The following is a 23,296-nucleotide window of genomic DNA, read 5'->3' on the forward strand; positions in this document are numbered from 1 at the left end:
ACTGCCTGGAGTGCATGTATTGTGGCTGTAGGCTTAGATGACCATGAATCCGACCCATCACTTGTCTGCTTGCGGCCCTCAGGGTCACCTCACTGACCCCGTCAGCTGCGCCTCCTGTCACCCACCTGGAGTGGCCAGCAGTTACCCAGTGCCTCCTGTTCTCCTCCTTGGAGTGACCCATGATACCTGGCCATGCTGTCTCCTCCCAGCACACTCAGTTCTCGCTGGTCCCTCCAGAAAACACTGCCCCAGGTCTCCTTCCTGCCTCTATGCAGGCATGGATCTGGTAATGTTTATAGGTTGAACTGTCAGTGTGAAACTTTTCCACCTGAAACTCCAGCAGTCTCATATGATTGAACCTAGAGCTGTTCAGCTGCAGGTTCCATGTGGGTGGTGAGTCTGCCCCCACACCTTGGCGTGTCCAATCATGTGATACTCTGGCAGCAGCTGGAAAAGGCATGCTAAGAAGGCATGCTGTAGAGCACACACATGTGGCATTGAAGATGGAGGAAAGGTTCCCAGCTGCTGCTTCTACTCTAGATTTGGACATTGAGTCCAGAACTGAGTGACACAGCCTGTCACCTGATGATCTCGGGAGCTGGTTTCTGTAAAACCGTGACTTGAGTTTGATCCCAGTCACTTTGTGGTTTAATTTACTAAATTTATCTTTCTTTTTTTTTTTTTTTAAGATTTTTTTAATTTGAAAGAGTTACAAAGGAAGAGAGAGAGAGAAATCTCCCATCTGCTGGTTCACTCCCAGATGGTCACAGTGGCTGGACTGGGCCAATCTGAAGCCAGGAGCTAGAAGCTTCTCCTGGGTCTATTTCTTGGGTGTGGGTGCCCAAGAACCTGGACCATTCTCTGCTGCCTTCCCAGGCACACTAGCAGGGAGCTGGGTGGGAAGTGGAGCAGCCAGGACTTGAGCCGGTGCTCATATAGGATGTCAGCACCATAGGCATTGACTTTAACCGCTGTTCACAGTGCCAGCCCCCATCATCATTATCTGAAGACACATTGAGTGATCTCTTTGAGATCTTAGCACACCTGTGCTGTGAAGGGATGTGTCCTTTCCAACAGGCTGAGTTTAGCTAAGGAGAGAGACACTCACTCAGTCAGCTCTGTCCAAAATGAGAGCTATGGCCTGTTGGTTGGGCCTCTAACTGTGCACACATAGGCAGCCGGCCTTGCATTAGCAGACATGAACATCTCTGCCATTCGCTTACGTCTGATCCCCAGCAGAGATGATTCTCACCAGGACTGGGCCAATGCTCCACATGTCAGAATGTTCCAGTGGACAGGGGTGTTTAGGGTGTCTGTTGTAATAACCCTCAGAAGATGAGACCGAAAATACATACTGAAGGTTTTAGGCCTTGAAATGTTACAGAGTACGAGTTGTTTTCTTCAAGGATACTTCAAAAAATTCCTGGAAAAATAAAGTTGAAAGCTAAGTTTAGGGGCCGGCGCTGTGGCGTAGCAGGTAAAGCAACTGCCTATAGTGCCAGCATCCCATATGGGCACCGGTTTGAGTCCCGCCTGCTACACTTCCGATCCAGCTCTCTACTATGGCCTGGGAAAGTGCTTGAGCCCCTGCACCCATGTGGGAGACCTAGAAGAAGCTCCTGGCTTCAAGTTGGCCCAGCTACAACCATTGTGGCCACTTGGGGAGTGAACAGCGGAAGGAAGACTTTCTCTTTCTGCTTCTCTGTAACTCTGCCTTTCAAATTATATAACAAAATTTTAAAAAAGAGGGAATCCTCCCAAATTCTTTCTATGAAGCCAGCATCACCTTAATCCCTAAGCCGGAGAAAGATGCAGCATTGAAAGAAAATTACAGACCAATATCCCTGATGAACATAGATGCAAAAATACTCAATAAAATTCTCGCCAATAGAATACAACAACACATCAGAAAGATCATCCACCCAGACCAAGTGGGATTTATCCCTGGTATGCAGGGATGGTTCAGTGTTTGCAAATCAATCATTGTGACACACCACATTAACAGACTGCGGAAGAAAAACCATATGATTATCTCAATAGACACAGAGAAAGCATTCGATAAAATTCAACACCCTTTCATGATGAAAACTCTAAGCAAACGGGGTATGGAAGGAACATTCCTCAATACCATAAAAGCAATTTATGAAAAACCCACAGCCAGCATCCTATTGAATGGGGAAAAGTTGGAAGCATTTCCACTGAGATCTGGTACCAGACAGGGATGCCCACTCTCACCACTGCTATTCAATATAGTTCTGGAAGTTCTAGCCAGAGCTATTAGGCAAGAAAAAGAAATTAAAGGGATACAAATTGGGAAGGAAGAGCTCAAACTATCCCTCTTTGCAGACGATATGATTCTTTAATTAGGGGATCCACAGACCTCTACTAAGAGACTATTGGAACTCATAGAAGAGTTTGGCAAAGTAGCAGGATATAAAATCAATGCACAAAAATCAACAGCCTTTGTATACACAGGCAATGCCATGGCTGAGGAAGAACTTCTAAGATGAATCCCATTCACAATAGCTACAAAAACAATCAAATACCTTGGAATAAACTTAACCAAGGACGTTAAAGATGTCTACGATGAGAATTACAAAACCTTAAAGAAATAGAAGAGGATACCAAAAAATGGAAAAATCTTCCATGCGCATGGATTGGAAGAATCAATATCATCAAAATGTCCATTCTCCCAAAAGCAATTTATAGATTCAATGTGATACCAATCAAAATACCAAAGACATTCTTCTCAGATCTGGAAAAAATGATGCTGAAATTCATGTGGAGATGCAGGAGACCTTGAATAGCTAAAGCAATTTTGTACAACAAAAACAAAGCCGGAGGCATCACAATACCTCATCTTAGGACATACTACAGGGCAGTTGTTATCAAAACAGCATGGTACTGGTACAGAAACAGATGGATAGACTAATGGAACAGAATAGAAACACCAGAAATCAATCCAAACATCCACAGCCAACTTATATTAGATCAAGGATCCAAAACCAATCCCTGGAGTAAGGACAGTCTATTCAATAAATGGTGCTGGGAAAACTGGATTTCCATGTGCAGAAGCGTGAAGCAAGACCCATACCTTTCACCTTACACAAAAATACACTCAACATGGATTAAAGACCTAAATCTCCAACCCGACACCATCAAATTATTAGAGAGCATTGGAGAAACCCTGCAAGATATAAGCACAGGCAAAGACTTCTTCCAAAAGACCCTGGAGGTACAGGCAGTCAAAGCCAAAATTAACTATTGGATTTGCATCAAATTGAGAAGTTTCTGTACTGCAAAAGAAACAGTCAGGAAAGTGAAGAGGCAACCGACAGAATGGGAAAAAATATTTGCAAACTATGCAACAGATCAAGGACTAGTAACCAGAATCTACAAAGAGATCAAGAAACTCCGCAACATCAAAACAACCCACTTCAGAGATGGGCCAAGGACCTCAATATACATTTTTCGAAAGAGGAAATCCAAATGGCCAATAGGCACATGAGAAAATGTTCAAGATCACTAGCCATCAGAAAAATGAAAATCAAAACCACAATGAGGTTTCACCTCACCCCGGTGAGAATGGCTCACATTCAGCAATCTACCAACAACAGATGCTGGCAAGGATGTGGGGAAAAAGGGACACTAACCCACTGTTGGTGGGAATGCAAACTGGTTAAGCCACTGTGGAAGTCAGTCTGGAGATTCCTCAGAAACCTGAATATAGCCCTACCATACAACCCAGCCATCCCACTCCTTGGAATTTACCCAAAGGACATTAAATTGGCAAACAAAAAAGCGGTCTGCACCTTAATGTTTATTGCAGCTCAATTCACAATAGCTAAGACCTGGAATCAACCCAAATGCCCATCAACAGTAGACTGGATAAAGAAATTATGGGACATATACTCTATAGAATACTATACAGCAGTAAAAAAACAATGAAATCCTGTCATTTGCAACAAAATGGAGGAACCTGGAACACCTTATGCTCAGTGAAATAAGCCAGTCCCAGAGGGACAAATATCATATGTTCTCCCTGATAGGTGACAACTGCTCAAGCACCAAAAAGGAAACCTGTTGAAGTGAAATGGATACTATGTGAAACACTGCCTTGATCAGCTCTTGCCCTGACTGTTGATGAACAACTTAATACTTTATCCCTTTTAGTATTTTTTTGTTGTACTTAATACTATTGGTTTAATTCTGTAATTAATACACAATTAATCTTAAGTATTGAAATTTAACTAAGGGCCGGCGCCGTGGCTCACTAGGCTAATCCTCCGCCTGTGGAGCCGCACACTGGGTTCTAGTCCCGGTCGGGGCACCGGATTCTGTCCCGGTCGCTCCTCTTCCTGTCCAGCTCTCTGCTGTGGCCCGGGAAGGCAGTGGAAGATGGCCCAAGTGCTTGGGCCCTGCACCTGCATGGGAGACCAGGAGAAGCACCTGGCTCCTGGCTTCGGATCAGCACAGTACGCTGGCCGCATCGCACCCGCCACAGCGGCCATTGCGGGGTGAACCAATGGAAAAGGAAGACCTTTCTCTCTGTCTCTCTTTCTCACTGTCCACTCTGCCTGTCAGGGAAAAAAAAAAAGATTGTTTTACTTGAGAGGCAGAGTTACAGAAAAAGTGAGAGACAGAAACACAAAGGTCTTCCATCCTCTGGTTCACTCCCCAGGTTGCCATAACGGCCAAAGTAGTACTGATCCAAAGCCAGGAGCCAGGACCTTCTAGGTCTCCCATGTGAGTGCAAGGGCCCAAGCAGTTGGGCCATCTTCCACTGCCTTCCCAGGCCATAGCAGAGAGCTGGATCCAAAGAGGAGCAGCCAGGACACGAATGGGCGCCCATATGGGATGCTGGTGCCACAGGCGGATGTTTAACCTATAATATCACAGCGCCAGCCCCGTTCTTTTCTAAAATTAACATTGCTAGTTTAGTTGCTCAGTTGTACACCACATATTAAGTGCTTGATCGCCTCCAGTAACCAGTGGTGGCTGCGTCAGACAGCATAGGACAGAATGTTTATCATCACAGAAAGTTCCACTGGCTGGAGTGTGGCTCTTCCCTGTGGCCTTTTGGGGTGTGTTGTGTGTCTGAGGGGTGCAGAATTAACCCTGTGGAATGGCAGCTTGTCTGTGCTAAAACACAATGTCTCGCTGGAACGCAGGCTGTGCAAATGAGAAGTAGGGACGGAGGGGACTAGCTGGGTTGTGCCCTCCCAGGGAGTGTCCGTCGGTTGTGTCATACACAGGTGTGCTCATTTCAGGTTTGCAATGAGAATTCTCTGTTCAAAAGTGAGGCCCGCTATCTGGTGCGCCGCAAGGACCCAGAGCTCTGGGCTCACGTCCTGGAAGAGACCAACCCATCTAGGAGACAGCTGATAGACCAGGTGAGGTACAGCCCATCATCCGGGGGCTCAGGCGGCTGGTTTTGTTGTTGGGGGTTCAAACCTCCTATGGCTCTGGGAAGTCTTCTCCTCTGCAGGAGGGGCTCTGCTAAAAGTGGTGGGCTCCAGAGTGGATTATTGGCCAAGGGCACAGAGTTGGCTCCTGTACCTGAAGCAGAGCTGTACAGCCCCAGCAAAATGCCCAATGGCTGCCTGTATGTGTGTCCTAAATCATTTGGCCAGCGCAGCCCCTGTGAACAGAAGTGAAGTGACTCTCAGGTTGGCTCAGCTGCTGTCCCTGGGTTGGAGAGGCCCTTGTGCCGTTGTAACTGCCCAGCACCTCCTTGGGGCTAGAATCACGTGCTGTGGCTGGAGGTTGTTACTAGACACAGCATGGCCTGTGGGATTCGGCCTCAGACTCTGGGTGGGCTTCCTGCAGCTCTGTGGGGCCTGTCCTCTGGTTGCAGCCTCAGACCTGAGCCTTGTCCCGAGGCTGCTGGGGGTGTGGCTTAGGGATGGGCCAAGACCAGTGCGGGAACAAAACCCTGCTCCAGCCAAGGAAGCGGGTTTGGATCTCACTGTTTTCTGTCCGCTGCCCTCCTCAAACCCACACCATTATTTCCTTTTGATTAGACTTTTAACTTTGAGCACATTCAGATTCAGAGAAGTCCGTGTTGTTTTGGAAAGTTACTATGTCAGCCTCTGACTTTCCAGTCTTGAGGATTTGCCTGCAGATTTAATCCACCTCATCCCAAACCTGATGGAAACATCGGACAGCAAAGTGCCAGGGCCAGCGTCTGTTTGGGTTCTGCTGGGGATCTAGCTCCAGGTTCACAGACATCAGCCACCTGGCCTGCCACACAGGTGACCCGGCTGGTGTTGGCCCAGGCAGGGGAGCTTCAGTACTGCACAGGGGTCAAGCCAGCGGGAGCTCTCAGTCTTCCTGTTTCTGTGCTGGTCTGGTCCTTCCGTCTGCTTAATTGATGCTGAAGCCACCTCCTGGGGGCTACTCTCCTGCGGTGCCCTCTGCCTGGTGTCTGGTGTAGAACCTTATTACAGAAAGTTTACTTGGAGAAAGCAATGTCCTGAGGTGACCTAGGCTGGGTGTCCTGTGTTGACTGGAATCTGTGGTGGAAATGTAGTTTTGCCCTTAAAACGAACCACGTGTACTTACTCAGGCTGCTCTAAGGTTCTCAAGAGTGAGCAGTTGGATGCCGCAGTCGGCTGGGCTGCGTGTGCTGTGCCATGGGACCCCTCCTCCGAGCCTCTGGGTCCCCAGTTGGGCTCCTGGGCTACTTTTCTGTGACTCCCCTGTTTGCTGTTGTGGTGACTTACAAACTCCACAGGGGCAGAACTTACACACCTCACAAGGGCATTGAGAACCAAGAGACAACCCAGGAGGTGGCCTTGGTTGACTTTGGTTTCGGTTCCTTTAAGGTGGAAGTTCATGGCTTGCCTAAGGCCCCCTCAGAGCCGGCTGCTCTTTCCCCTTGATTTATGGCTGGAGCCCACCCCTGAGGAACACCAAACACTTGGCCCCTGGGATAGGTCTCTAGAGGCACTGCAGGTCCCTGCACAAAGGGCAGAGGGAGAGCGCTGCCCTCCAGCCTGCTCTCGTTGGGGGTGTGTGTTCTTGGGAAAACAGCCTCTTCTCCTATCACTGAGTTTTTTGAAGGGTGCCCTGATTGCACCTGCTGGCGCCCCTGCAGTGAACTGTGCCACAGCGGCAGTGGTGCTCTGCTAGCTAGGAGGCTGCCACAGGCCCCAGCCATGTCTGAATGGCTGCCCTAGTGTCTGCTGGGAGTAGTGGCTTTAAAATCACGGATGGAAGCAGACACAAGCTTTGTGTGCCGTTACTGGCCTTGGAGTAAATTTAGACACTGTGGTCCATGGAGCAGAGGTAAGAGCCTGTAGCCCGTTTGATGTCAAAACAGAAAACAGAGGATTCCCTGAGAGCTCCTGTTGCAGGCAGCCCTTCACTGTCTAGCTTGAGAAGCCTGCCATTTCTCTGGGCCCGCTCCAGAGCGCCACACAGGGGTCCACTGCTTCCCTCTGCCTTCGCAGAACCAGCCTTATTCCACACTGATCGGGCTCTTTCAAAACCAGGTGGTACAGACAGCCTTGTCAGAGACACAGGATCCTGAGGAGGTCTCCGTCACTGTCAAGGCTTTTATGACAGCTGACCTGCCCAATGAGCTGATCGAGCTGCTGGAGAAGATTGTTCTGGACAACTCCATCTTCAGTGAGCACAGGTGAGGGTGCGCCAGAGACAGCCATGGGCTTGCTCAGCTGCAGGCGTCTGCTCAGTGTTCGCGCCCCTTGTGGTCTTGTTTGGCTTTACCTGTCCACCTCCCCATCCTCTGACACCCAGGCTTGTGGCCAGTCCACTTGCTCCTCCTGTAAGTTCAGTCCAGCCCTCCCCTTCTGTTACCTGAATCCTACCTCTAAATGTGCCCTTTTCCAGAAACCTCCATCCCTCTTTCCGCTCTGGCCCACACTCTGGCACAGCAACAGTGCTCAGAGATGGGGAGCCAGCATTTCATGAGGGCCTCGTGGGGTCCAAGTGCATGTGAAGCTCTTAAAACCAGGGTGTGCATAGCTTAGAAAGAGGTGCCGGGAGAAGCATATTGAAGGGAAGACTTGCTGGGAGCCAGGCATAGAGTCCAGGTGAGTGGGAGCTGTGGTGGGGCTGAGAATTCTGGGTGGAAGCTGCAGCATGGGCAGACATCTTGCAGGTAGGAAGGCGTGCTTTGGCACAGGGCCGCCTGGTAGGTCATCTCTTTTAATTCACTATCAGGGGCCATTGCTGTGGCACCGTGGTGAGGTAGACTAAGCCTGTGCCTGCAGCACCAGCATCCCATATGTCTTGGCTGCTCCTCTTCGATCCAGCTCTCTGCCTTTCCCTCTCTCTGTAATGCTGCCTCTCAAATAAATAAATTTTAAAATGTATTTAAAAAAATAAATTGACTAGCAGAGGTTCTGGGCTGGGGTATATAAGATTTTGATATAAGATTTGTGTATTTGAGAGAGAGAGAGAGAGAGAGATCTTCCATCTGCTGGTGCACTTCTGAGATAGCCACAATAGCCAGGGAGTTCAGGAGCTTCATCCAGGTCTTCTAAGTAGGTGGCAGGGGCCCAAACACGTGGGTCATCCTTTCCTGCTTTTCCCAGGCCATTAGCAGGGAGCTGGATCAGAAGTGGATCAGCTCCTGGCTTCGGATCGGCGCAGCTCCAGCCGTTGCAGCCATCTGGGGAGTGAACCAGCAGGTGGAAGACCTCTCTGTCTGCCTCTAACTCTCTGTAACTCTCTCTTTCAAATAAATAAAATAAATCTTAAAAAAAAAAAAAAAAAAAAAAGAAGAAGAAGAAGTGGAGCAGCTGAGACTCAAACCGGTGCCCCTATGGGATGCTGGCGTCACAGGTGGCAGTTTAACCAGCTACACCACAACGCTGGCCCCCATGTGTGTGGTCTTTAACTTTGGGATTCCTCTGTGGTACATTATGGAGTGTGAAATTCTGTTCTAATGGGATCACAAGCTCTGACTGATTATAGGATGCCAGCCAGCATTCTGGTGTGTGAGGTGGCGAGCCGGCCTGCCTGTGGTCTGAGCAGACTCCGCTGACCGGTGTTAGCTTGCAGACACTGGAAGGGGATTCCCACTCTGCTGTCTCCTAAACACTGCTGCTTTCCAGCACACAAAGTGGCTTCAGGATTTCGCTGTCTGTGATTGTCTGACACACGTCATTTTATTTGTCAGTGGAAATAGCCTAGCATGGGTAGTACATGGTCTGGGTACCTAGAGACCAAGACAGATCCAGGCACTGGAAATACTTAAATTTGGGGCACATCACATGGACTGTGTGTTAAAATGAATCAGTGAGCTGGCAAGTAAAGATAGCTGAGATTTCACAATAAATAAAAATAAGGGCTGGTGTCTGGCATAGTGGGTAGGCATCTGCTTTAGACACGCATACTCTGTATCACAGGGCCTGGTTCACTTCTGACTCCAGCTTCCTGCTAGTGTGCACCCTGGGAGGCAGAAGGTGATGACTCAAGTACTTGGGTCCCTGCCACCCACATAAGAGACCTGGATTGAATTCTGGCCTCTTGGCTTTGGCCTGGTCAGTCCCTGCCCCAGGTGTTGCAGGCTTCTGGAGAGTGAACCAATGAATGGAAGTTCTGTCTTGTGTCTCCCTGCCTTTTTGAAGTGAAAATAAAGGAATGAATTAATTAAATTTTAAGTGGACAGAAACCCAGAAAAGAACACAGTCTGGCTGATGTTGAGCCCAGGCTATAATCCTTATACCCTGCAGGACACAGGGCAAAAGGTTTGTTGTCTGCTAAGAAACCCCTTTTAAATGCAAGGACGCACTAACTAGGTTGCTTAGCCCTGTGCTGAGAGGTCAGCCAGATCCCAACAGAAAGTCTCCCTTATTTTTTTTTTTAAGATTTTATTTATTTGATAGGCAGAGTTACAGACAGTGAGAGAGAGAGAGAGAAAGAAAGGTCTTCCCTCCGCTGGTTCACTCCCTAGATAGCTGCAATGGCTGGAGCTGCACCAATCTGAAGCCAGGAGCCAGGAGCCAGGAGCTTCTTCCCGGTCTCCCATGTGGGTGCAGGGGCCCAAGGACTTGTGCCATCTTCTACCGCTATCCCAGGCCACAGCAGAAAGCTGGACTGGAAGAGGAGCAACCGGGACTAGAACCGGCAGCCATAAGGGATGCTGGCGCCACAGGCAGAGGATTAACCTAGTGCTCCACGGCGCCAGCCCCAAAGTCTCCCTTTTGAACCACAGGGCTAGATTATGAGGACAGAACTGGCCCTGACAGGCTGGTTCCTCTTAGGGCTTCATATAGGTTCATTTTAACTGGCATGGTGTTTAAAGTCCATGGGTCAGGAATTTAACTTTACAATGATTGCCATCAGATAGTACCCTCAGATCTCCACCAGAGACAAACATGAATCCTGTTAAGAAGGACCCACTTCTAGCAAAAATGCATGAGGAAGCAAGGGACCATTGATAAGTACATGTAGTGGTTTTATTTTATTTTTTTAAGACTTATTTATTTGAAAGGGAAAGAGATCTTCCATCCACTGGTTCATTTCCACAAATGGCTGCAATGGTGGGGTCCTAAAGCCAGGAGCCAGGAGCTGCTCCTGGATCTCCCAAGTGGGTGCAGGGGCCCAAGCACTTGGGCATCTTCTGCTGCTTTCCCAGGCACATGAGCAGGGAGCTGGATCAGAGGCAGAGCAGCTAGGACTCAAAACTGGTTCTCCAGTGTGGGATGTCGACATCACAAGTGGCAGCCCCCATGTAGTGGTTTTAAATCCAAAAAAGATTAAACAGATATTGTTTAAGTACCAGGTAAAGCTGAGTCACACCCACACAATCTGAAATAAACTGGGTTCAGCAGCATTACAGAGTCAGTGAGCTGGGAGATAGGTTCGAACAAATGCAAAACTGTAGCTGAGATAAATGGGTAGAAAATATGAAAGAGATTAAGAAATGCAGAGGTTGACAGGAGATCCAATCCAAGTGTCTGAGCAGAGCATGAAAGATAGGCTATCTGGGCGAGAATAATGGAGACTTTAACAAAACTGACAGATTTCCAGCCTTCAGATTCAGGATGCTCAGCAAATCCCAAGGAGGATTAACTTTTCAAATCCACCTTACACACATTATAACAAAACTGCAGAATACCAAATAGCATATTTAACAATATCTAGAGAGGGGCCAGCACGGCGCGATGGCGTAGCAGGGAAACCACCACCTGCGACACCGGCATCCCATATGGGCACTGATTTGAGTCCTAGCTGCTCCACCTTCTATCCAGTTCCCTGCTAATGGCCTGGGAAAGCAGCAGAGGACAACCCAAGTGCTTGGGCCGCTGCACCCACACTGCAGACCCAGAAGACGCCCCTGGCGCCTCGCTTTGGAACGGTGCATCTCCAGCCATTTGGGGAGTGAACTAGCAGATGGAAGACCTCTCTCTTCCTCCTTCTCTCTCTGTAACTCTTTCAAGTAAATAAATAAATTTTTAAAAATATATATATCCAGGCCGGCGCCGCGGCTCACTAGGCTAATCCTCCGCCTTGCGGCACCGGCACACCAGGTTCTAGTCCCAGTTGGGGCACCAATCCTGTCCCGGTTGCCCCTCTTCCAGGCCAGCTCTCTGCTGTGGCCAGGGAGTGCAGTGGAGGATGGCCCAAGTCCTTGGGCCCTGCACCCCATGGGAGACCAGGAGAAGCACCAGGCTCCTGCCATTGGATCAGCACGGTGCGCCGGCCGCAGCGCGCCTACCGCGGCGGCCATTGGAGGGTGAACCAACGGCAAAAGGAAGACCTTTCTCTCTGTCTCTCTCTCACTGTCCACTCTGCCTGTCAAAAAAAAAAAAGAAGAAAGAAAGAAAAAATATATATATCCAAAGAAAAGATAAACTTCCTACAAAGGACTGTGAATGAGACGGTCAGGATTTATCAATAGCCTCAGTGGAAATCAAAGAGCAATAAAATGATAAGATGCTCAGAGAAGTAGTTGTCAACTTAAAGCGGTGTGCTTTCTTAAAAATAAGAGTAAGATGAGATAGATATTTTTGTATAGATTGAACTTGAGAGTTTATGACTAGCTGAGCTACTGTAAGGGAACTTCTGGGAGATGAGAAGGAACAGCTGACACTATGGCCCCAGGAGGCAACAGCGTTGCAGAAGGAAAACAATCCCACATGGGTGCAAGAAAGTAAAGAGAGCAAAACAACGGTGTCCGTATAAAACAAAAATACATTGCAGCGTTAGGTAAAAGGAGCTAAAATTCTTAGTAGCTGAATGTAAGTTGGGAGGTAGTATTGTAGGAAGAAGATAATAATTAGGGTCAGTCTTGGCCAAGTATTCCATATTAAAATTGCAGGCAGATCCACTATCAGAGCTGAGTGTCTAACTTCTAAACCAGTTGAATGTTAAAAAAAAATAGGATGGGAAAACTGTCAGCCCCAAAAAAGGCCAAGAAAGGTACACAGAAGAGGTAGGGAGAGATGGCAAGCATAAAATGCGGTGAAGAGCGAATCCAAATAATGACAACAAGTGTGTTAAATGTTGTGGGTCGTACGCTCCAGGTGAGCGACAAGTGTGTTAAATGTTGTGGATCGTACGCTCCAGGTGAGTGGCAGGGATGGAGGGGGGCACTTGGTGCACTGGTGAAGACACTGCTGTGGACTGCTGCGTGCTGTATCAGAGGGCCTGGGATACTGAACTCTGACTCCACTTCCTGGTAATGGGCACCCTGGGAGGCAGAGACTGGTACACCCACACAGGAGACCCAAGTTGAGTTTGAGTATTTGGGAAGTGAACCAGCTAGATGAAAGATCTCTCCATCCATGTCTTTCTTTGTCTCTGAAATAAATATTTTTTAAAAATGGGTAATATTTGTAAAAAGACACAGATGGTCAGAATGCATAGAGAAACAAGACCATGAACATGCTTTTTATACAGCATATCTAAAACAAGGTTTATGCAAGGTTGACATGTTATAAAAGAACAAACAGATCATTATGCAAATATCAAACCTGAAACAAACAAACCTGGTGGTATTAGTATCACACAAAATAGACTTTCAAGTAAAAAGCATTATTGAATATGAGAGCCACATACATAATGATGAAAAGTTCCATCATCAGGGAGATAGCCTGCATTTATATGTACCTAATAATGTAGCCTCTAGCTAAACAAGCAAACATTAGCAGCCATGTAAGGAGATATGGGCAAAAATATCATAGTGGAAGATTTTAACATGCCTCTAAAGTAATTGATGGAACAATTATATCTTTTTTTTTTTTTTTTTTTTTTTTTTGACAGGCAGAGTGGACAGTGAGAGAGAGAGAAAGGTCTTCCTTTTTGCCGTTGGTTCACCCTCCAATGGCCGGCACGGCTGGCGTGCTGCGGCCAGCACACTGTGCTGATCTGAAGGCAGGAGCCAGGTGCTTCTCCTGGTCTCCCATGGGGTGCAGGGCCCAAGCACTTGGGCCATCCTCCACTGCACTCCCGGGCCACAGCAGAGAGCTGGACTGGAAGAGGGGCAACCGGGACAGACTCCGGAGCCCCAACCGGGACTAGAACCCGGTGTGCCGGCGCCGCAAGGTGGAGGATTAGCCTATTGAGCCACAGCGCCGGCCACAATTATATCTTTATAAAGAAACAATAAGTATATTAAAATACACACACACAGGGGCTGGTGCTGAGGGACAGTGGGTTAAAGCCCTGGCCTGAAGCACTGGCATCCCATATGGGCACCAGTTCTAGTCCTGGCTGCTCCTCTTCCAATCCAGCTTTCTGCTATGGCCTTGGAAATCAGTGGAGGATGGCCCAAGTCCTTGGGCCCCTGCACCCACGTGGGAGAACCCGAGGAAGCTCCTGGCTCCTGGCTTTGGATCGGCACAGCTCTGGCCATCTAGGCCTTCTGGGGAGTGAACCAGTGGATGGAAGACCTCTCTCTGTGTCTCTACCTCTCTCTGTAACCCTTTCAAATGAATAAAATAAATCTTTAAAAACACACACACACACACACAGGACAATAGGAGTTGACATTGTGGTACAGTGGGTTCAGCTGCCTCCTGCAATGCCAGCATTCCATATCGGAGTGTTAGTTCAAATCCCAGCTGCTCTGCTTCCAGTCCATCTCCCTGCTAGTGTGCCTGGGAGAGCAACAGAAGATGTCCTAAGTACTTGGGCCCCTGCTACCCACAAGGAAGATCAGGAAAAAGCTCCTGGCTCCTGGCTTCTGTCTGGCCCAGACTTGGCTTTTGTGGCCATTCAGAGAGTGACCTAGTGGATGGTAGATCCTCCCTTATCCCCCATTACTCTGCCTGTCAAATACCTAAATAACTCTAAAAAATTAAGATAATAATAAATGTGTTTTAAAATTATCTTAAAGGGACCAGCGTTGTGGTGTAGCAGATTAAGCTTCTGCCTACAATGCCCACATCCCATATGGGTGCCAATTCAAGTCCCAGTTGCTCTGCTTCCAATCTAGCTCCCTGCTAATGCCCTGGGAAAACAGCAGAGGATGGCCCAGGTGCTTAGGCCTGTGCACCCACATGGGAAACCTGGAAGAAGTTCCTGGCTTTGGCCCAGCCCAGCTCTGGCCTTTGCGGCCATTTGGAGAGTGAACCAGAGAGTAAAAGCTTGCTTTCCCTGTCTCTGTCTCTGTCTGTCTCTCCTTCTCTAACTCTGCCTTTCAAATAAATAAAATCTTAAAAATTTAGGTATAACCATTAATAGGTAATTAAGCTTGCTGAAATTAATTTACATGATGTATTTAATAAGTAGGCTTGATTATTAAAGAAAAACAGACCCAAAAGTGAAATAACTGTAAAGAACAAAGTGAACATCTGTCATTCTATTCAAGCAGCTTGATATAATTCAGCAATGATCAGAAAATCTTGTTGAAAGACACCAATTCTAAATCAAATTCAATTCAGTATCAGTAGCAATCCATATTTTATTTATCTGAGAGGCAGAAATGTAGAATGCTCCCACTCGTTTACTCCCCAAATGCCCACCATAGCCAGGGCTGGGCCAGGCTGAAGCCAGGAGCTGGAAACTCCATCCAGCTCTCCCTTGTGAGTGGCAGGAGTCTGTAACTACTTGAGCCATCCCTGCTCTCTGTCTCCCAGAGTGTACACCAGCAGGGAGCTGGAGTCAGCAGCAGAGCCAGGACATAAAACCCAGGCTTTGATGCGGGCATCCCATGTAGTGTCTTCACTAAACCAGATGTCCACCCCAAGATTGTAAAATTTAAGTCAAAAGAGTAAAAGATCAGAAAAATAGTCCCAAGATGCTCCTAAAATGGGAAGTAATTTACCTAAGACCTGGGAGTGGCATGATGATTTTGTCAAAGGAATAGAGAAATGAGACATCATAATAGAATAAAGAGCCCTAAAACATAATCCACATGTATGTAAAATAGTTTATCTGCGGCAGAACTGACTATACAGATGGAAACATTAGACTTCAGTAGGTGGTGTTGAGACAGTTGGTTTATCCATATGTGAAACAATTAAAATTGTGCATGCTATGAGAAATTTAAAAAAAAAAAAGGTGAAAGAGAAAACTCCTATCTTTAGAGTTTACATTTAGAAAATGTAATTTTATGACCTAATAAATTCTTAAGCCAATCACTAGAAAACATCAACCTTTAGTGAAAAACCAATAGGACTGTGTTCTACTTAAGAACTTTATCATAAAAATGGAAGAAAGGAGGGCTGGTGTCCTGGTTCTGGGTTAAGCCCCCTCTTTTATTTTTTTTTTTAAGATTTTTTTTTTTTAACAGAGTTAGTGAGATAGGGAGACAAAGAGAAAGGTCTTCCTTCCGTTGGTTCACCCCCCAAATGGCCGCTGCGACTGGCGCGCAGTGCAGATCCGAATCCAGGAGCCAGGTGCTTCTCCTGGTCTCCCATGCGGGTGCAGGGCCCAAGCACTTGGGCCATCCTCCACTGCCTTCCCGGGCCACAGCAGAGAGCTGGACTGGAAGAGGAGCAACTGGGACAGAATCCAGCTCCCTGACTGGGACTAGAACCCGGGGTGCCGGCACCGCAGGCGGAAGATTAGCCTAGTGAGCCATGGTGCCAGCCAAGATTTATTTTTTATGAAATGTTACTATTGTTCTAGTTCTTGTTCTTTGACATGTTCCATTTGGAAGTTTACCATCCTATTTTTGCTTTGGTAACAAAATAAACTGCATTTATTATTCATCAATTTTTAATGAACAGCACTGGTAATTCTCAGATTATTCTAGATTTTTCAAAAGAATATTTTGTTTCTGTCAAAAGGTTGACAGATAATTTATATAGTTGGTTGGACTTTTTTCTGATGTACAACAATAATATATTCCCAGAAAATTGCTATAAACTAAACTAAAATGATGAGATGTTTTAGGTAGACATTAGGAGTAGATCAGAATTCATCTCCTTTCTGAGTAAAATTTAAAGTTTACTATTCTAAAAAAAATAAATAAAGTTTACCATTCTTACTTGGTAAGTAGATTTTAAGCCAGTTCTAGCAAGAAGTTAATAACACTACCTTATTTTAAATTTCTACTTAGGACTGTCAAAGACCATATTCATTATTTTAATATTATAAGGGAAGTAAAAACAAAAGTGAGGTATAGCATAAATGGTGCATTTGAGAAGTGTTGACAATATTTTGCAACAATACAGTTCTATTAAGATTTCTGTGTTAGTGCTAACCTTGATTAAGATGGAGTATCTGGACATGCAGTAGTCTTCTATTTTAAGAATTGGCAATTGGTAGTAAGATTATATACTCTAAATTTGGAGACAGGTTTTTCATATTTGCAAGTTTTGTCATTGTCCTTTTTCAAAGCATTTCAGAAGTTACTCCTAGTTGGATATAGTTAATTGAATGGCTTCCTATGGTGACATAGTTTAAATCGCTTATGAAATTTTAAACATCAGGCAAAACTTTAGAAAGACCATTATTCTATAAACCCTATAAACTTGCTCTGCAAAGCTGTATTTTTAATTATATAGTGTGTTTCAGCTTCCCTTGTGTTGTTCATAGTCTCCCAGGAGCATATAAACTTTAGAACTTTTTTCTTTAATGGAGGCCTTTTTGGCCTAATTTTGAGAACCTGATTCTGAATGGTCATCAACTTTACCAGACCTTCCAGGTCCAGAGCTAATTGCTCTGTCAGTTACCATTGTCAGTGTTCTCTTCATTTTCTGTTTGGCCCAGTGTCATCAGAGTCAGCAAAGGAAATGAAGTGTGCCAGCCTCTGTCAAAGCATTCTAGGGCATTGTGGCAGCATTAGAAAGCTGTCCAGATCTGTGTTCCTTAGCCAAGGGAGAGACACAACAGGTTTTGGATACTAGAGAAAGTCCTTTTGTTTGTTTTAAAGATTTATTTATTTATTTGAAAATCAGTTACACAGAGAAGGAGAGGCAGAGAGAGAGAGAGAGGTCTTCCATCTGCTGGTTCACTCCCCAAATGGCCGCAATAGCAGAGTTGTGCCGATCCGAAGCCAGGAGCTTCTTCCAGGTCTCCCATGTGGGTACAGGGGCCCAAGGACTTGGGACATCTTCTACTACTTTCCCAGGCCACAGTAGAGAGGTGGATCAGAAGTGGAGCAGCCGAGACTAGAACCGGTGCCCATTTGGGATGCTGGCACTGCAGGCGGTGGCTTTACCTGCTATGCCATAGCACCGGCCCCTAGAGAAAGTTTTTTTTTTGTTTTTTTGTTTTTGTTTTTTTGACAGGCAGAGTGGATAGTGAGAGGGAGAGAGAGAGAAAGGTCTTCCTTTTTGCCATTGGTTCACCCTCCAATGGCCGCTGCAGCCGGCACATCGCGCTGATCCGAAGCCAGGAGCCAGGTGCTTCTTCTGGTCTCCCGTGGGGTGCAGGGCCCAAGGACTTGGGCCATCCTCCACTGCCTTCCCGGGCCATAGCAGAGAGCTGGCCTGGAAGAGGGGCAACCGGGATAGAATCCGGCGCCCCAACCGGGACTAGAACCTGGTGTGCTGGCGCCGCAAGGTGGAGGAATAGCCTGTTAAGCCACGGCGCCGGCCTAGAGAAAGTCTTATGCCTGTCCTGTTGCCATTTTAGAAAGCTCTGATGTTAATTCAAATTATACCTCTGTTACTGAAAGCCAGCAATTTTAAGGCAGTAGTTTTAGAGGCCATTTGAACTCTTTGTACAGTGACAATTTGTAAAAAAAACAAAGACAAAGAAACCCTCAAATAAAATATAAGAGAACATTTTAAGCCTTCCAAATCAGAGAGATATTTCAGATTATTTTTGTTTGGATTAATTTTTTAAATGTAGCACATATACTTGTTGCTAGATATTTTGCTAATTATTATTTCCATGCTTGAGTTCTATGTAATATTTTTCCATTATGTCCTTTGACAAGAGAGTGACAAAACTCCTGAGTGAATATTCAATTTAGAATGGTTAACATTAATGATCAATAAACAAATTCCCTGCAAAAAAAATATTTATTTGAGAGGCAGAGTCACAGACAGAGAGATGTCTTCTATTCCCTGGTTCACTCCCCAGGTGGTCGCAATGGCCAGAGCTGGGCCTATCCAAAGCCAGGAGCCAGGAGCTTCTTCCGGGTCTCCCACACTGGTGCAGGGGCCCAAGCACTTGGGCCATCTTCTGCTGCTTTCCCAGGTTCAATAACAGGGAGCTCAATTGGAAGCGGAGCAGCCAGGACTCTAACCAGTGCACATACTGGCACCTCAGGTGGAGGCTTAACCTACTACACCACAGCTCCGGCTCCATGACACCTGTTTCAATAGCCATATTGGAGTGTGGGTTTGAATCCTGGCCGCTCCACTTAAAATCCAGCTGCCTGCTAATGCACCTAGAAAAACAGCGAAGATAGTCTAAGTGCTTGGACCCCTGCACCCATATGGGAGACTCAGATGGAGTTTCAAGCTCCTGACTTCCAAGTGGCCCAACCCGAGCTATTGTGACCATTTGGGCAGTAAACTAGCAGATGCAAGATCTCTGTCTCTTCCTTGGTCTGTGTAATTAGGCTTTTCAAATAAATAAATAAATCTTCAAAAATTCTATATGACAAAAAGGGAAGCTCTAGGTGAGGAGAAGCCATTTCCAACAACATAACTAGCAAAAAGCCCAGGATGGAGAAGACGTAATGGAAAAACCTAAGCAACCTTATTAAAAAAAACAAAAAACAAAAAACAAACAGAGCACTGGAACAGGGCTCTGGGTTGGGGGAGGGCAGCCTTTGAGCCTCAGGCCGCCTGCACCTTCCCCTGCAGGCAGCAGCCTCCTAATCAGTGTTGATGAGAATGTTGAGCAGCGGGCCTCCCACGGCCTCCCACCCCCCTGTGGGGGGAGCTCATTACACTGGGAAAGCTGTTTGCTGCCAGGAGAGTCACAAGCCCAGCCATTTTTCTCTGTTGGGAAGTCTAACCGAACGTGACGTGTGTGAATTAGGAGAAATGGACAGGAATACTCAAGGGAGCCAAGACTGTGAGAGCAATCCACATGATCCTCAGGAAGTTGTTGTGCAGTTAGCCCGGATGAGTCCTAGAACCTGTTGTGGTACAGTTAGCCCGGATGAGTCCTAGGACCTGTGTGAACACTGTTGTTTGTTTCCGTCCCTGTTCAGTGAAATTGTCCTGCCTGTGCAGTACCAGGGGCAGGAGTACATGTTGCCATACGGGCAGCCCAGTCACAATACAGAGTGGGCCCATCCCCTGCAAAGCTCCTGCGTGCTGCCAGCCCCAGCCCCTGGCAACCCCCATCCCTCTAGTGTTGCTGTTTCAGGAATGTGCTGTAAATGGAATCAGACAGTATGCAGTCTGTTAAGACGGGCTGGGGCTGGCACTGTGGTGTAGTTGGTTAAGCATCCGTCTACTGTGCCGGCATCCCATATGGATGCCAGTTTGACTCCCAGCTTCTCCGCTAATGATCCAGCTCTCTGCTGTGGCCTGGGAAAGCAGTAGAAAATGGCCCAAGTGCTTGGGCCCCTACACCCACATGGGAGACCTGGAGGAAGCTCCTGGTTTCAGATCACCTACCTCTTGCTGTAGCAGCCATTTGGGGAGTGAACCAGCAGATGGAAGACCTCTCTATAACTGCCTCTCAAATAAGTAAATAAAAAAAAAAAGGCCAGGATTTTCTCACTCAGCAGAGTGGCAGTACCTTTGGGATTCATCAGTTCCTTTTTTTTTTTTTTTCCACTGCTGAATGGCGTCCTATTCTATGAATATCCCAGTTTGTCTGCACACACTTTGGAGGACGTGTGGGTTGTTTTCAGCATGGGTTGATCATGAATAGAGTTGCTGGGAACATACCTGGCAGTCACTGAGCCATGGGGTCTGTGTGCGTGTAACTGTTTCAGAGCCAAAATACTGTTGTCCAGCAGTGCCGTACCATTTTGTGTTCCTTCCAGCAACATGTGAGCATTCTAGTTGCTCCACATCTTCAGCAGCATTAGTGTATTAGTGGTATTTCTTATTTTAGCCATGGTAATACGTGTATAATGTATAGTGGTACACGTTGTGGTTTCAGTGCGTGTTTCCCTGATGGCTAATGAAGTTGAACAACTTCCTGGGTGCTTATTTCTCATCTACGTGCATTCCCTTGGGTGAAGGCGAGTCCACATCTTCTCACTTTTTTTTTTAAGATTTTTTTTTTTTTTTTGACAGGCAGAGTGGACAGTGAGAGAGAGACAGAGAGAAAGGTCTTCCTTTTGCCGTTGGTTCACCCTCCAATGGCCGCCGCGGTAGCGCGCTGCGGCCGGCGCACCGCGCTGATCCGATGGCAGGAGCCAGGTGCTTCTCCTGGTCTCCCATGGGGTGCAGGGCCCAAGGACTTGGGCCATCCTCCACTGCACTCCCTGGCCACAGGCAGAGAGCTGGCCTGGAAGAGGGGCAACCGGGACAGGATCGGTGCTAGACCGGGACTAGAACCCGGTGTGCCGGCGCCGCAAGGCGGAGGATTAGCCTAGTGAGCCGCGGCGCCGGCTTAAGATTTATTTTTATAGTAAAAAAATTAAATAGGGGCCGGCACCATGGCGTACTAGGTTGATCCTCTGCCTGCGGTGCCTGCATCCCATATGGGCACCAGTTCTAGTCCCGGCTGCTCCACTTCCAATCCAACTCTCTGCTATGGCCTGGGAAAGCAGTAGAAGATGGCTTAAGTCCTTGGCCCCTGCACCAGTGTGGGAGACTTGAAAAAAGCTCCTGGCTCCTGGCTTCGGATTGGCGTAGCGCCAGCTGTTGTGGCCATTTAGGGAGTGAACCAACGGAGGGAAGATCTCTCTCTCTCTGTCTCTTCCTCTCACTGTCTGTAACTCTACCTCTCAAATAAATAATATTTAAAAAAAAACTAAATAAATACTAAAAAAAAATTTATTTTTATTTATTTGAAAAAGTTATAGGGAGAGACGGAGACACAGAGAGAGAGAGAGAGAGAGAGAGAGAGGTCTTCCACCCGCTGGTTCACTCCCCAGCAGGCTGCAATGGCCAGAGCTGAGCTGATCTGAAGCCAGGAGCCAGGAGTTTCTTCTGAGTCTCCCACATAGGTGCAGGGGCCCAAGGACTTGGGCCATCTTCTGCTGCTTTTCCAGGCCATAGCAGAGAGCTGGAAAGGAAGTGGAGCAGCCAAGACTTGAACCAATGCGCACGTGGGGTGCTGGGGCTTTAACCGGCTGTGCCACAGCGCTGGCCCCTCTTCTCACTTCTTAATTGTTTTTATTTTTTATTGTTGAATTTTGAGAGTTTTGTTGTTGTTGTTAAGATTTATTTATTTGAGAGGCGGAGTTAGAGAGAGAGATCTTCTGTCTGCTGATTCACTCCTCAAATAGCCAAAACGACCAGGTCTGGGCCAGGCTGAAGCCAGGAACTTGAAACACCTTCGTGGTGTCCCACATGGGAGGTAGGGGCCCAAGTGCTGCTTTCTCAGGCACGATACTTGAACCTGGGGAGCTCTCTTTATCTGCCTCTCAAATTTTCTTTTAAAAGATTTACTTACTTACTTGAGATGGATAGTTACAGAGAGAAAGGTCTTTCATCCACTGGTTCACCCCCACAAATGGCCACAATGGCCGGAGCTGGACCAAGCCAAAGTCAGGAACCAGGAATTTTCTGGGCCTCCCACTGGGATACAGGGGACCAAGCACTTGGGCCATCTTCCACTGCTTTCCCAGGCCATCAGCAGGGAGCTGGGTCGGAAGTGGAGACTTGAACCAGCACCCAGATGCCAGCACTGCAGGCAGAGGTTTACTACACCAGAGTGTTGGCCCCTCAAATAAATTTTTTATTTTAATTGAAAAAAAATTGGCAGGGCTAGCACTGTGGCCTAGCCGGTAAATCTGCCACCTGAAGTGCTGGCATCCCATGTGGACGCCAGTTCAAGACCCGGCTGCTCCACTTCCCATCCAGCTCTCTGCTATGACCTGGGAAAGCAGTAGAAGATGGCCCAAGTCCTTGGGCCCCTACACCCACATGGGAGACCCGGAAGAAGCTCCTGGTTTCGGATAGCACAGCTCTGGCTATTACTGTTAGGAAAAGAGTTGCAGATTGGTGCCTCCTCACACAGGGCACCAAATTGTTAGGAAAAGAGGTGCAGAATAGAGAGGAGACAGTGTACGAAATTACAGCCAGGCCGAATTTATTCAGAGAAAATAAATCCATAGAGGTGGGTGACCAACTCCCCACGTGCACAATGATGGAACACGTGGAGGGCTGGGGCTGGGGGTGGGGTAGGGGACAGCAGGCAAAGGGGAATTCCTGGAATTGGTCTTTCAGGTGCTCAGAGCAACTGGTCTTTCAGGTGGCTCTGTAGAGGGTGGGATATGAAGGCAATAGGGTGTGAGACTGAATTGAGATTCAAGGTCAAGGAATACATTCCAATATTTATCTCTTGGGCAATGAGGGAGAATGTCCTTGTTCCACCAGTTGCGGCCAACTGGGGAGTGAACCTCGGATGGAAGACCTCTCTCTCTCTCTGTGTGTATGTGTGTGTGTGTGCGCATAACTCTGACTTTCAAATAAATAAATCTTTTTTAAAAAAAAAATTGGCCTAGTAGTATGATTCCTCTAACTTTATTCTTTTTCAAAATTGTTTTAGTGATTCTGGTTCTTTTGCCTTCTTTTACAGTTTTTAGAATTAGCTTATCTGTATCTACAAGACAATTTCAGAGATTTTTTAATTTGAAATGCATGAAATCTGTGGGCCAATTTAGAGAGAGTTGATGCCTTTGTAATATTAAAAGGTGATGTGTTTCTGCATTTACTTAGATCTTTGATTTCTTCCATCAGCAATTACAGCTTCAGAGATTATAAAATACATTTGTATTTCATTCCATTTATTCCTAAGCATTAACCTCTTTGGAGCTGTTGTACACCGATCTTTCTTG

The 23,296-nt window shown here is 46.9% G+C and overlaps 1 protein-coding gene across 3 annotated transcripts in view; it reads left to right on the forward strand.

Moving 5' to 3' along the window:
* Positions 1–23,296, forward strand: part of CLTCL1 (clathrin heavy chain like 1) — a 112,964-nt gene that overhangs the window by 65,268 nt on the left and 24,400 nt on the right. For all 3 annotated transcript variants that reach the window (XM_062182078.1, XM_062182080.1, XM_062182079.1), the window contains 2 exons: positions 5,271–5,393; positions 7,497–7,642. In XM_062182078.1, the coding sequence (XP_062038062.1) occupies positions 5,271–5,393; positions 7,497–7,642 (269 nt within the window). The remainder of the gene's footprint in view (positions 1–5,270; positions 5,394–7,496; positions 7,643–23,296) is intronic.

Source organism: Lepus europaeus, chromosome 23 (genome assembly GCF_033115175.1).
Source record: "Lepus europaeus isolate LE1 chromosome 23, mLepTim1.pri, whole genome shotgun sequence".
NCBI classification, from domain to species: domain Eukaryota; kingdom Metazoa; phylum Chordata; class Mammalia; order Lagomorpha; family Leporidae; genus Lepus; species Lepus europaeus.